The 13924-nt window shown below is 37.8% G+C and overlaps 1 protein-coding gene across 1 annotated transcript in view; it reads left to right on the top strand.

Moving 5' to 3' along the window:
- The first annotated feature begins 11 nt into the window (after window positions 1-11).
- POLR2B (RNA polymerase II subunit B) overlaps window positions 12-13924 on the top strand; it is a 30768-nt gene continuing 16855 nt past the window's right edge. Inside the window, exons 1-3 of the mRNA XM_020975342.2 lie at window positions 12-143; window positions 7386-7458; window positions 10425-10575. Coding sequence (XP_020831001.1) covers window positions 125-143; window positions 7386-7458; window positions 10425-10575 — 243 coding nt within the window. The 5' untranslated portion in view covers window positions 12-124. The remainder of the gene's footprint in view (window positions 144-7385; window positions 7459-10424; window positions 10576-13924) is intronic.

The raw sequence follows: 13924 nt of genomic DNA, 5'->3' as shown, positions 1-13924 counted from the left end.
CAAGGCGCAAGGTCTGCCGGGAACGCCGGAAACTCAAGTGCGCTCGAGTTCGCTGGTCTGTTGCAGTGTCGTCTGCTTCTTTTTGTTCCTTGATTCTTAGGCTTATTAAGAACTATTTGTCAAGATGTACGACGCGGACGAGGGTAAGAAACCCACTTATGAACTCCTCATGGGCACGGCCAAGGGGGGATGGGCTATTTTTTTTTTATTGTTTTTAATTACCCATGTTCCCGAGGGTCCCACTTCTAACGTTGAGGCCCGGGCAGCACTGAGGTCCATGACACATAATGAAAAGAGCTGGTGATCCTGGCGCTTCTGTGTCTGTTACGCGAGAGTCCAGCCTTGTTTCTCCAAAAATTCCTCATCCTCCCATCTTGTCTTTAATGGTCACCTTAATTTTATTAATGTATCTTGGTTTTACATTACATTCGTCCCCGAATGCATGATCCTGATACGTGTCCCTTACACTGGAGTCTAGCCTAGAGCCTCCTAACCTGCCTTGTCCTCCCATCTTGTTTTTGATTAAGCTATCTTAATTTTGTTTATGAATCTTGTTTTTTTACGTTACATTTGTCTCTGGATATAGTGCTATCACTTTGTTATTCAGCGAATCATTCCTTGTAACAGATTTTGAGAAGAGGCTCAGCAAATCCAACAATTTGTTTGACTGTATAGACAGTGTTTTCCACCCATAGTATCCCACTTCTTGAAGGAAATAGGAGGTGAAATCTTCTTGGGGCCACCTAATCTTTTTATACTTGTTTCCTTTTCTGTAAAATGAAGGGGTTGGCTCAGATGGATTCTAAAGTTCCTTCTAGGTAAAAGTCTGCAGAACTAGGAATATCATTCTTTTTTTAAAAAAATTTTTCCCCCCAATGACATGTAAAATTTTTGACATAAGCTTTTTTTAAAATTTTGAGTTCCAAATACTCTCCCTCCCACCCTTCTCCCCTCCCTAACACAGCAAGCAATTTGATATAGGTTATATTGGTACAGTAATGCAAAACATTTTCATAATAGTCATGTAGTGAAAGAAAACAGACCCCCCCCAAAAAAACAACAAACCACGAAAAAAAAGTAAAAAATAGTAAGCTTCAGTCTGCATTCCGACTCAGTGACTCAGTTGTTTCTCTGGAGGTTGATAGGATTTTTCAAAATAAGTCCTTAAGAATTGTCTTGGATCTTTGAGTTGCTGAGAATAACTAAGTTATTGTACTGTGTACAATGTTCTGGTTTTACTTGTTTCACTTTTCATCAGTTCCAGGTTTTCCTGAAAGCATTCTGCTCATCATTTCTTATTGCATAATATTCCATTACAATCATATACCACAGTTTGTTCAGCCATTCCCAGATGTTGGGCATCCTCGAAATTTCCAATTATTTGCCACCACAAAAAAAGCTACTATAAATATTTTTGTACATATAGGTCTTTTTCCATTATTTAAAAAAATTCTTTGGTATGCAAACCTAATAGAACTATTGCTGGGTCAAAGAGTATGCACAGTTTTATAGCCCTTTGGGCATAGTTCCAAATTGCTTCCCAGAATGGTTGAAATAGTTCACAATTCCACCAACAGTTCAATAGTGTCTCAGTTTTCTAACCTCTCCAACATTTGTCATTTTCCTTTTCTGTCATATTAACCAGTCTGATAGATGTAAAGTGGTACCTCAGAGTTGTTTTAATGTACATTTCTCTAATCAGTAGTGATTTAGAGCATTTTTAAAAATTTTTTTATTAATTTATTTTGATTTATCAACAATCACTTCCATATACTTTTGAGTTGAAAATTTTTCTCCCCCTTCTCCCCCCCACCCTCCCCAAGATGGCACACAATCTGATATAGGCTTTACATTTACATACCCGTGAAACATATTTTCATATTAGTGAAGTTGTAAGTAATAATTAAAACCGATAGGAGGAACCATCAGAAAGATGAAACAAAACTCAACAGAAGGTAAAAATAAGTGATAGCGATTCGATTTCTTTCTTTGAATATGGACAGCATTTTCCATCCCAAGGCCTCTGGAGATGTCTTAGATCCTTGTAATGCTGAGAAGGGTTCAGTTTATCAATATTAGTCATCGTGCAACGTGGCTGTTATTGTGTACAAAGTTCTCTTGGTTCTGCTCACTTCACTCAGCATCAGACCATATAAGTCTTTGCAGTTTTTTCTGAAGTCAGCCTGTTCCTCATTTGTTATAGCACAATAGTATTCCATTACATTCATATACCACAACTTGCTTAGCCATTCCCCAATTGATGGGCATCCTCTCAATTTAGAGCATTTTTTTATATGACCGTAGATAGCTTTTATTTCTTCATCTGAAAACTGCCTGTTCATATCTTTTGGTCATTTATCAAATGGGAAATGACTTGTGTTCTTATAAATTTGAGTCAGTTCTCTGTATATTTGAGAAGTGAAACCTTCATCAGAGAAACTTGCTCAAAAATTTTTTTAGGAACATCATTCTTGAATTTTTTGTTCTTTTTGTATTTTTACAGTGCTATGTTTTGTTTTCCTGGTTTTGCATGATGCATACATCATTTTACGTGTCTTCCCATCCATCTTTGAATTTGTATTTTGTCTTTTATGTTCACTCATTTTGTTATCTTCACGTGCGTAATTTTTTTAGCCATTTCTCAGTTGATAGGCAGTAATTTCTTTTCCAGTACTTTCTTTCTTATCTTGTCTTTAGCTTTATCATTCTGATTGCCACCCTCATTCTCCCTTGATATTTTGCAAATTTAAATAAATGAACGAAAAAAGAAAAAGGGAATTATTATATCTTAAGAATTGGGGATATGAACAGAAATAATGAGGCAGACCCTGCTCTCAAGGAACTTAAACTCTCTTTGGGGTAGATAAGGCATATGAGATTCAGCTTCGAGGTGGATGGAAAGGCCAGGAAGTCCCCAAGGTGCATCAGCAGATGGATGATGGCAAAGCCCAAGGTGCTTAGGGTACACCATCAGGTCAGATTAGAATGCCAAGGAGTTTAGAAGATGTAGCATTAGGACAGATAGTAAGGCCATCTCACCACAAAACTTGATAAATGAAAAAACATTAAGCATTTAATACGTGCTAATACTATGGTAAGTGCTGTGGATATAAATTCAGAAATCTGAGAAAGACCTTGTAGTTACTGGTCTTATGTTCTAGTAGGGGATAACAGCACATGAAAGGGAGTGGTGTCCATGGAAGGGAGTCACAGGGATTGTGAATTGATAGATTTGGGAGTCATTTTGCATGCCCTTTCCAGAAGCCCTAGTATTATTGATTTGAAATTTAAAGCTAGTTTTGATTAATGTCTTTCTCCCCTCCTAATCCCTTCTCCTCCGTAGTGGGATAACCTTGTCATCAACATGGCATCTTCATATTTTCACTTTGCAACGCATCTTTCATGATACTTTTCAGTACATTAGGTGAACATGTCTCCTTATGTTTTATTGTCTTGATTGAATTTAAGGTAAACTGAGGCACAGAGCTCCAAGCACAATCAACTTGTTAGCAAAGCATGTCTTTTCCAGTAAACAGGGGCTCAGCCTCCTCAGCTAGCTGAGACCCTGAACAAGGGCTGACATTATTTTTATGGACAAGAGGAGGAGCATCCAAAAACTAGAAGGCAACATCATAGACAGGGAAAACAATGCAATTGGTTACAAAACCTGCAGCATCATAGATGAGGAAAACAATATTAAATGTTGGAAATTTGGAATGCAGGGCTAGCAACGACCCTTCCTTCCATCTTGTCACTATGGAAAGCTCATTGATGGTATCCATTTGCATGGTTAGTTGGTTTCAAAGTGGTAACAGACTAGACTTTCTTTTTTTTTCTTTTTTTTTTTTTGGCTAGGCAATGGGATTAAGTGACTTGCCCAGGGTCACACAGCTAGTAAGCGTTATGTGTCTGAGGCCGGATTTGAACTCAGGTCCTCTTGAATCCAGGGCCGGTGCTCTATCCACTGCGCCACCTAGCTGCCCCTGGACCAGACTTTCTTGAAGGACAGCCAGTAGTATGGAGGTAATAGATCAGAATTCCTGACATCTACCTTCATCTTTCAAGGATAACTGCTATCCTTGACACAAGAATAGAACAGTGATTTGATTAGCAGGAAAACTGAACTTCTGAACTTAACTCAGAGACAACGAGTGATTTATAGGAAAGCTGAACCTCCAAACCTAACTCAGAGTCAGATGAAACGTGACTTAGGTAGTTACACAAAATGTCAGTGGTGATACAAAATGAAATCAGTTACAGAAGAGAATCAGTTTGATTTTCTCAATTTTCAATAATTCATTTGATTTCACCAGTTAGTGGCTTGTTGAGTAATGCTATCCCTAGTTGCATTGCTCATACATTCTTATATGATTTTAATATACTCAAAGGAGACACCTTGCTAAGGGGGACCTTCATGCTACCTTTGGTATAATTTAGGCAAAATTTTCTTTTAAATCAGTAACACAGTAGGGCCTTATATTTTCTACACTTCTCCATTAGTTGTACTACCTTAAAGATGTAATGGAGAAGATAATTTGAATTGTATAACCTTAAAGATGTACAGTGGAAAATAATCTGAATGTTTCTCATGAGAATCTTTCATCAAGGAAACCTTAATATGTACCATTTTTACACAGTGGTTGATGCTATATTTAAATTTTTTTTTTTAAAGTGAGGCAGTTGGGGTTGAGGGACTTGCACAGAGTCATACAGCTAGGAAGTATTATGTGTCTGAGGCCAGATTTGACCTCAGGTCTTCCTGACTCCAGGACTGGTGCTCTATCTACTACACCACCTAGCTGCCCCTAAACTTTTTCTTAAGGTTGTAAAATCACTGTAATGTTTTTCATTCTTTTTGAATGTTTTTTCTTTCTTTCTTTCTTTTTTTTTGGGGGGTGAGGCAATTGGGTTAAGTGACATGCCTAGAGTCACACATATTGAGTGATATGTGTCCGAGGCTGGATTTGAACTCAGGTCCTCCTGAGTCCAGGGCTGGTGCTCTGTCCGCTGCACCACCTAGCTGCCCCTTGGATATTTTTTCACCAGGAGATAAAGGGTCAGCACAGATTTCTTTTGTGTGTAAAATTAAGTCCAACAGTTTTTCCTGACTTTTTTTTTAAAGAAAAAAGTTATCATTACCATTTTTTCACATAGTACATTGGCTATTAATGTGGTGGGGTTTAAATATCATGTTCCACTGTCCTTGAAGTTAAAAGATGGCTGCATTTCTAGTTCATTTTGTGTTTGTTCTATTCATGATTTAGTTTACAAATGCTAACCAAACAGCTTGTTTAGGTCAGGTTGAAGTTGCTGTAATGGTACAGTGTTTTCAGAGTGTCCTAGAGATGGAAGGGCCCCTTCAAAGTCATCTGGTCCAACTCCTTTATTTTACAAATGAGGAAATTGAGACCCAGAAAAGATAAGTGACTTGTCAGAAACCACACAGGTCCTGTCTACCCTTTTGCAATTGCTTCCAAATTAGCATCTGTGTTCCCAGTTTCTCCCTTCTATCATCCCTCCATATAACTCAACAGAATCATCTTCACAGATTGAATTGTATCTGTCCTCTGCTCAGAAATTTTCTGTGGCTTCCTATTGTCTCTAAGATAAAATACAAACTTCAATCTGTCATGTAAAGCATTTGCTCTCTAGATGTTACCTTCTTTTCCAGCACTATTTCATCCTCCTACAAGATGCTGCATTCTATCAAAACAGATCTGCTTGCTGTTCCTTAACCTTAGCGTTCCATCTTTGGTCTCTCTATTTCCACAGACAATATATCTGCCTTGTTGATTTGTGGGTGGGGGCTGTTTGACTTTGTAGCCACAGTGCCTTCTACATAGGAAATCAGGATTTCATTGCTTTAGAGTCATCTAGTATTGCTATGTCATGGAAGTTGAGATGTTATCTGAAGGCTTATTTTCTTTGCTGTTTTTCACTGTTTTGTTCCATAATGTTTTGCAAATGAGTTTATACTCTACACTGGTATTATCCTTAGAATCTATGTAACACCTTGTCCCTTCCTTCATTGGCTGGCTCAGCTGATTTCTGGGCTCTTTTGGACTGCTTGTTAATGAGATTTTTGCATAGGTTAAACAGCCAATAGCTTGTTTAGGTCAGGTTGAAGTTGCTGTAATGGTACAGTGTTTTCTTATCTTTATCCTTTTAAGTTAGTATTTATTGTGATCTTTCTTCTAATCATTTAATGGATTTGATTGTAGATATAGTAATTATTTTAGAATTAGCTTTATGTAAGAGTTAGTCTTTATGTAGCTACAGTTCTTTCCAGTCTAGCCAAGTTGGCTTTTTTGCTATTCCTCACAAAACATTACATCTTCTATGCTTGTGCCTTGCACAGACTGTCCCCTGTGCCTGGAATACACTCCCTCCTCAACTTTGCTTAAAACTTTCTGCGAAATCTCAAGTTAAATGCTAGCTCCTACATTAAACATCTCTTGGTCTCTTCCCCTAACAACATGTCTTATTATTACATGTGTTTATGTTGTCTCCTCCATTAGAAGGTTATTCAGTAAACAATAAAACATTTGTAAAACACCTACAATGTACCCTGTGCTAAGTTCTGGCAATATAAAAAGAGGCAAAAGATAGTCCCTGCTGTCAAGGCTTCTTGGTGCATAAGGACTGTCTTTTCGATCTTCATATCCCCAGTGCCTAGCACAGTAGCTGGCATAGAGTAGTTGCTAGTAGTTATCAATAATTACGTGTTGATTGATTCCTGTCATTTTGTTGTTATATTGCCATTTAAGGTTTTCTACATCCAGTATTATACAATTGTCTTCCTGAAGAAATGTTCATAATAAATAGGCATGCAGCTTTCAGTTGCTAACAAGTTGTTGGCTGCTTTCATTTCTTTCTTGATTAATTTACAAATGACAAAAAAAACACCTTAGTGAGTTGAGGATTATCTGTGTAGGATATGAGTGTGAGAGTGCATGCATGTTATTTTATTAAGGTAATTGGGAAAAGGCTTAGAAAATCAAGAACAAAAGTTTGGCACCCCCCCCCCCAATTAGCACTCTTTTAAAATATTGAGTTCCAAGTTCTCTCCCTTTTACTTCCTCCCCTACCCATTGAGAAGTCAAGCTGTTATCTGTTTACTTGTGAAATCCTGCAAAGCATATTTCTATATCAGTCATATTTCACAAAAGCAAGACAAATAAAGTGAGAAAATTATACGTCGATTTGCACTCAGAGTTCATAAGTTCTCTCTCTTGAGGTAGATAGCACTTTTTCATTGTGAGTCCTTTGGGGAAAACGTTTAGTTTTAATTTTCAAAAATCTTGCTTTATTTACTCTGAAGAACAGCAATGTATGTTATTGTAGTATAGAAAAGTAATAAAGTATTTTATGATTTTTCTTTGTAGATATGCAATATGATGAAGATGATGATGAAATCACTCCAGATTTGTGGCAAGAAGCTTGCTGGATTGTTATTAGGTAATTTTTTTCAAGGAAACTGAAGGGGTTCTTTGAGTAAACTTTTGATATAAGGCAAATGCTTTATGTTATAACACACTCTAGGTCAGAAAGTGATCTGGACGGAAGGAATTTTCTTAGCTAACTAAAAAAGTAGTTCTTAACAGAAAGTCTGGGAGTTTGGTTGAGAGTAAAATAGTATAATTTGCCACATTTTTCATTTTTGTATGAAATAAAGCATTTCATTTTTCCAGCTTTTCAAGGAACGGAAAAAGTCTGTTTTCCTTCTCACATTGTCTTACCCCTTGGTATATTTCTCACCATTCACAGAGTCCTCTTTTCTCTTAAACTTCTCAAGTCATTGTCAGGTTCCTTACTTTAGATAGGGGTGGGAAACCTGTGGCCTTGAGACCACATGTGGCCCTCTAGGTCCTCCAGTGAGGCCCTTTGACTGAATCTAAACTTCACAGAACAAATCCCCTTAATAAAAGGACATCTAGAGTCTAGATCCTCACTCCTTTGCCAGAGCCCCTGTCCACTTTCTACCCCCTTTTCATCAGCTCCTATCTTACTGGAAAGATAAGGGTTTTTCCACCTGTGGATGGAGCTGAGGGAGATCACGTCTCTTTCCTGTGACCATGAAATGAAAAGAATTTATTTTTGACATCCCATATTGGAATTTTGGTCATTATTTTCTATGGAAACATTGTTTTAAATGGAAGTTGAGATAGATTTCTAGGTATAATATCTCAGGTACATTATAGACTTAGGCTTTTTTTGGGTGGCTTTAGAACTTAACTAACATTTGTTTCTGCAGAAAAAGCATTTCAAATTCCAAATAATTGAGAAATTTTAAAACACAACTCATTCATGAAATGAAGGAAGAAAACTTAGTTACAAAACCCTATATATGTCTATTTGGACTCCTCCTTTCCATTCCTACTGCCACTCCCCTAGTTCAGACCTTCCATTACCTCTTTCTTGGATTTTGGCACTAATTTTTGTTTTTGATTCCTTGTTCTGATTCCTCTAACACAGCATTGCCAGAGTTGTGATCATGTCACCTCCCTATTTGAAAAGGTCTACTGAGTTACCTGTCATCTGCCATATAATGGCCACAGACTTTAGTCAAAGGGCTGAATTTCAAAGCTCGTCATATCCTGATTCCAGTTCACCTTTTGAGTTTTATCTTTCACATGTAATTTATCCCTTTCATATGTAATTGTTTTCTGAGAAAATAGACTGCTTACTGTTCATGAATTCTTCCTGCCCTTTCCTTGCCTACATGCTTTTCTGTGGGTAGGCCCCTCCTTGTGTTTGGAACATACATTCCCCCCTCACCTCTAAGCCTTTCTCAAGGCCCGACTCAGCCTTTTCCAAATGCTCCCCACTCCCTTAGCTGAAAGTAATCTTTCTTTGAATCTCTCCTAACACTTTGCATTTCTCTTATACACCCTATTTATTTGTATACTTGTTTTAATCTCTGCTAATAGATTGTAAGCTCTTTGAGGGCAGGAAGCATGGTTTGTTCTTCTGTGTATTTGCTAGCCCCTAGTATATTGCCATTTATATGCAGCATTGTGTACTGGAAAGAGCACTGGAATTGGGAGTCTTTGCCTTTTCTGGCCTTGTCAGTTTCCTCCTCTGTCAAATGAGGGGAGTTGGACTAAATTACCTCTAAGGTTTGTTCCAGCTCTGTATCTCTGATCCTGTAGTCCACTTGATCCATGTTTATTAAATTTTAATTTAATGATACTACGTAATTATGGTTCTTCAGTTTCCCAGTACTTCTGTTTAATTTCCCTCACCGCCCCATTCCCTGAATCTTTCCCCTAAGGATCATTTCTTGTTTAGGGAAAAGACAAACACATGAAATGCTTTCTGTGTTTCTGCCCTTTCCTTATTTACTTCTTTGATCGTTCTGAATCCCTCCTCTAGAGAGCTCATCAGTTCAAATGATTTTAACTCTCACCTTTGAAGGTGAAGTGTCACTTTCTGTATTTCATTCTGACTCCTCAGTTTGGTTTTAATCCTGCATCACTAACTACTACTCTATACACTTCACTTGGATAGCTGCTTTCACTTCAAACAAAATAACATGCCCCAAACTAAGCTTATAATCATTTCCTTCTCCTCCTTCCTCCTACTCAGAACTAGTTTATTTCTATTAATGCCACTACCATTCTCTGTCTCCTGGTCTAGAAACTTGTAATCATCTTTGACCCATTCCTTTTGTTCATTCTGTTTTTGTTACCTAGTCCTGACGTTTCTTCTTTGAAGTGCTTCTCCATTCTTATTGCTGCTACCTTAGTCCAGGCCTTTATCATCTTATGCTCTTAGCTATGATTTCTTACTTCGGTGTCTTTCCTCTAAAATCTGTTCTGCCTGCTTCTATCTGACTAATATTCTTAAAGTCTAAAGTCCTTTAGTCTGACTTTATACTATTTAACTGACCTTATGTGCACTGCTCCTTCAGCTTGAACCAGCTTGTTATCTAGTCTGGTCTCCTCACTGTTTCTTAAACAAGCTGCTTAATCCCACATATATCTTTGCTTATTATGCTTTTTCTTCTCTAGTAATTCCCTTCCCATATTTCAGTGCTCACTCACATCCTTCTCTGGCTGGCCTTCTCTGGCTACTCTAGCTCACATTGATTTCTCCCTTCGCTGAAATCATACATCACTTATTGTTTTTTATCACAATTTGGTGTTTAGTTTTATTCTCATCATTGATAGTTTCAAATATTTATCTTATAGTTTCTAATATTTATGTATGTGTAAATATTGTCTCCCCAAGTAGATGTAAGGTGAGGCACATGAATAATGTCTTGTTCATTTTTGCTATCTCATGATGTGTTAGACACTGCTAGACACAAAGTAGGTGTTCTGTTGATCATTATTGAATAGAATGATAACAGGAAAATTGAAAACATCAGTGAAAACATTCTTATGTCGTAACTGACTTTAATCTTTGAACTATTTTCTCAGTTCCTATTTTGATGAGAAGGGTTTGGTCCGACAACAGCTGGATTCTTTTGATGAGTTCATTCAGATGTCTGTGCAGAGAATTGTGGAGGATGCCCCACCTATAGATTTACAAGCTGAAGCTCAGCATGCTACTGGAGAAGTTGAAGAACCGGTAAGATAGTCCAGAAGACATCTCTAATAGCTTCTGATTTTTGCAATTTCATACCTTTTATGCCTTAAGGGCAAATAGTATAATATGTATTTTTAATGGCTGTTTTATTTGGGAGCACATACAGCCACCTTGATTATATGTACTCTTGAAGGGGTGCATTTGTGCAGATAATAAAATTAATTTCTTTTCATTGTAGAGTCCATCCTTTGGCTTTACCTCTTTTTCCTCCTCATAGCATACTTAACTTCTTAACAATATCTAGATTACGTTAATATTAAAGTGAATTTGTATACTTCAATGAAACAGAATGGTGATTTAAAAAGGTGTTGTAAGGGGCAGCTAGGTGGCGCAGTGGATAGAGCACTGGCCCTGGAGTCACGAGAACCTGAGTTCAAATCGGCCTCAGACATTTGACACTTACTAGCTGTGTGACTTTGGGCAAGTCACTTAACCCCAATTGCCTTGCAAAAAAATAAAATAAAATAAAAAGAAAAAGGTGTTATGTTGGTTGATGAGGGGAAACCATCCTGGGATTGTAAATTTGCTGTGGGTTAATCCCAGAGCATAATCAAAAGTCAAAGAAATCATAGAGCATTGAGGTTGGAAGGTCCATTTGAGTGGTGGAACCAGATAATTTCTTTTTATAGAGGAAGAAACAGACCCAGAGTGACTTGCCTGTGGTCACACAGTTAGCTAATGACAGAATAATTTTCACTGATGTTTCCTAATCCAGGACTCTTTCAGCTGTACTGCTCTACTGATACTCTGCCTAAAGGCTGGTCTACCAGTGAAATAAAGAGAGTATTACATGAAATAGTGTGGGAATACATTTATTCATTTCTTAACACATTCTGTTCTCAGTATCTGTACCATTAGTATGAATCATTTTTTAAAAGCAGATACTGCCAGAAAATGTTATTGCATTCACCTTTAGAGTAGATGCAAAATAACTCTTGGAGCAATTTTTTTTTTGTTTTTGGTGACTGAGGCCAGATTTGAACTTGGGTACTCCTGATTCCGAGACCAGAGCTCTATCCACTGTACCACCCAGCTGCCCTCTTGGAGCAATTTGAGTGAAAGGAAGAATTTAACCTGAAACCTCTGGGTTGGGAGACAATCACTTTGAACCAGATGGACAGAATGGGAGAAAAAGCTAAGAGGGAGAGAAGGGAGGGATGCTAGAGTGGAGGGTTGCTAGAGTGGAGAGATCAACAGAAAAGAAGGGAGAGGGGTTCAAGCCTTCTACCTCCTCTTTCCCTATTCCCTGTAATGCAGTATACCAAACTTGGCCTACTAGTTTCAATCCCTTGGTGGGTTCATTACTTTTCCTACCCTCTAGCATCAAATTTGGTCCTCACAAAATGTCACTGAGCAGCTACTTTGTGAGGCATTATTGGGTATATAATGAGGCGTCAGACACAGTGCTTTGTTTTCAAGGAGTGTACAGTCAGTTTGAGATTTGATTGTGTTGATATTTTGGTCAAGAAGGTTACCATGAGAGAAGATGTGGGAAAATTGGAACACTAATGCGTTGTTGGTGGAGTTGTGAACTGATCCAACCATTATGGAGAGCAATTTGGAGCTATGCCCAAAGGACTCTAATGATGTGCATACCCTTTGACCCAGCAATAGCACTTCTAGGGCTGTATCCCAAAGAGATCTTACAAGTGGGAAAAGGACCCACATGTACAGAAATATTTATAGCAGCTCTTTCTGTAGTGACAAAGAATTTGAAATTGAGGGGATGCCCATCAATTGAGGAATGGCTGAACAGGTTGTGGTATATGAATGTAATGGGATACTATTGTGCTATGAGAAATGATGAGCAAGCGGACTTCAGAAAAACCTGGAAAGACTTGTATGGACTGATGCTGCGTGAAGTGAGCAGAACCAGGAGAACGTTGTACACAGTAATAGCCACATTGTGCAATAACTAACATTGATAGACTTAGCCCTTCTTAGCAGTGCAGGAATCCAAGACATCTCTAAAAGTCTCATGATGGAAAATGCTGTCCATGTCCAGAGAAAGAACTATGGAGTTTGAATGCAGATCAAAGCATACTATTTGCTCTTTTTTTTTCTTCTGTTTTGTTTTGTTCTTCTTTCTTGTGGTTCCTCCTATTGGTTCTAATTCTTCCTTACAACATAAATGTGAAAATAATTTTTTTTGGGAAATATTTTTAATAGGAATGTATATGTAGAGCCTATATCAGATTGCATACCATCTTGGGGACGGAGGTGGAGAGAGAGGGGGAGAAAATTTAAAACTCAAAACCTTGTGGAAGTGATTGTTGAAAATTAAAAATAAATAAATTAATAATAATAAAAAAGAGCAAACAAAAAAAGAAAGTCATCATGTTAGTGAGTGGAGAAATAAATTGATTGATACATTCATACCAGGAATAATAGTGTTGATTTGATAACTGTTTTAGAGCTAGAGATGGAAAGTTGGGGGTTAAGGGGAGTATGGCATGAAGATGATGGGAGGAGCAGTATGGCAGGTCTGGGTTAGGCTAGATGTTGTGTATTCTCATGAGTCAGAAGCCCAGAGCCAAAGGGCTGGAGCTGAAGTATAAGAGCATGGTGTGGAGATGGAGCTAACAGAAAGCAAAGGAAGATGGAATGAATTGCTGATGGGGGGAATGGTGTGAGCAAAGGTGGAGTGGTGGTAATGTGCATGTCGTGTTGGAGGTTTAGTTAAGTAGACTAATTTGGCTAGAAGGAAATCTTAGATAGTAGCCAGATTTTGGATGGTGTTGAATGTTAGAGTAAAAGAGTTTGCACTTTAATTTCTAGGTGATCTGGAATCACTGAAGGTTTTTTTTTTCTCTTTAAATAAAACAGATGTGTGCAACAGTATTTTAGGAGGATGTGACAGACATTTTTAGGATGTTTTGGAGTGGGAATAGACTGTAAACAATAGTCTGTAGTTCAGCTGCCAGGTAATAATGTCCTGAGGTTGGAGATAGCCCTTGGAACAGACAGGAAGGAACAGATTCACCTGTTGGCTCAGGCTGAATGTCTTTACTATTATTTTCAGGCTTCCAAATCATTCATGCACTTAACCATGGCTACCCTGGCTCTGCTTAGAACTTACTTGAAGCAGTCTGCCTGGCATCTTATCCATTATTCCTGAATTTTCAGATGTAAAAAGAGCCATTAGTTACATTTTTTTAAGAGTGTGGGCTCAGAATCACTTTAATCCCTTAGGACTCAGTTAACTGCCTAGTCTAAGGATCATGATATGGATAATTTAAATACATTATCACTATTGAATAAAGAACTCAGCAACAGACTTACTGTTTTCAGGTCATTCAAAAATCTTCACTTGTGTTTTACTTCCGAATAT

Source organism: Phascolarctos cinereus, unplaced genomic scaffold (assembly GCF_003287225.1).
Source record: "Phascolarctos cinereus isolate Bilbo 61053 unplaced genomic scaffold, phaCin_HiC Scaffold_9;HRSCAF=440, whole genome shotgun sequence".
Taxonomy (NCBI): domain Eukaryota; kingdom Metazoa; phylum Chordata; class Mammalia; order Diprotodontia; family Phascolarctidae; genus Phascolarctos; species Phascolarctos cinereus.
Note: the sequence above shows the minus strand (reverse complement) of the source record. Positions and strands in the feature narration are given on the sequence as shown.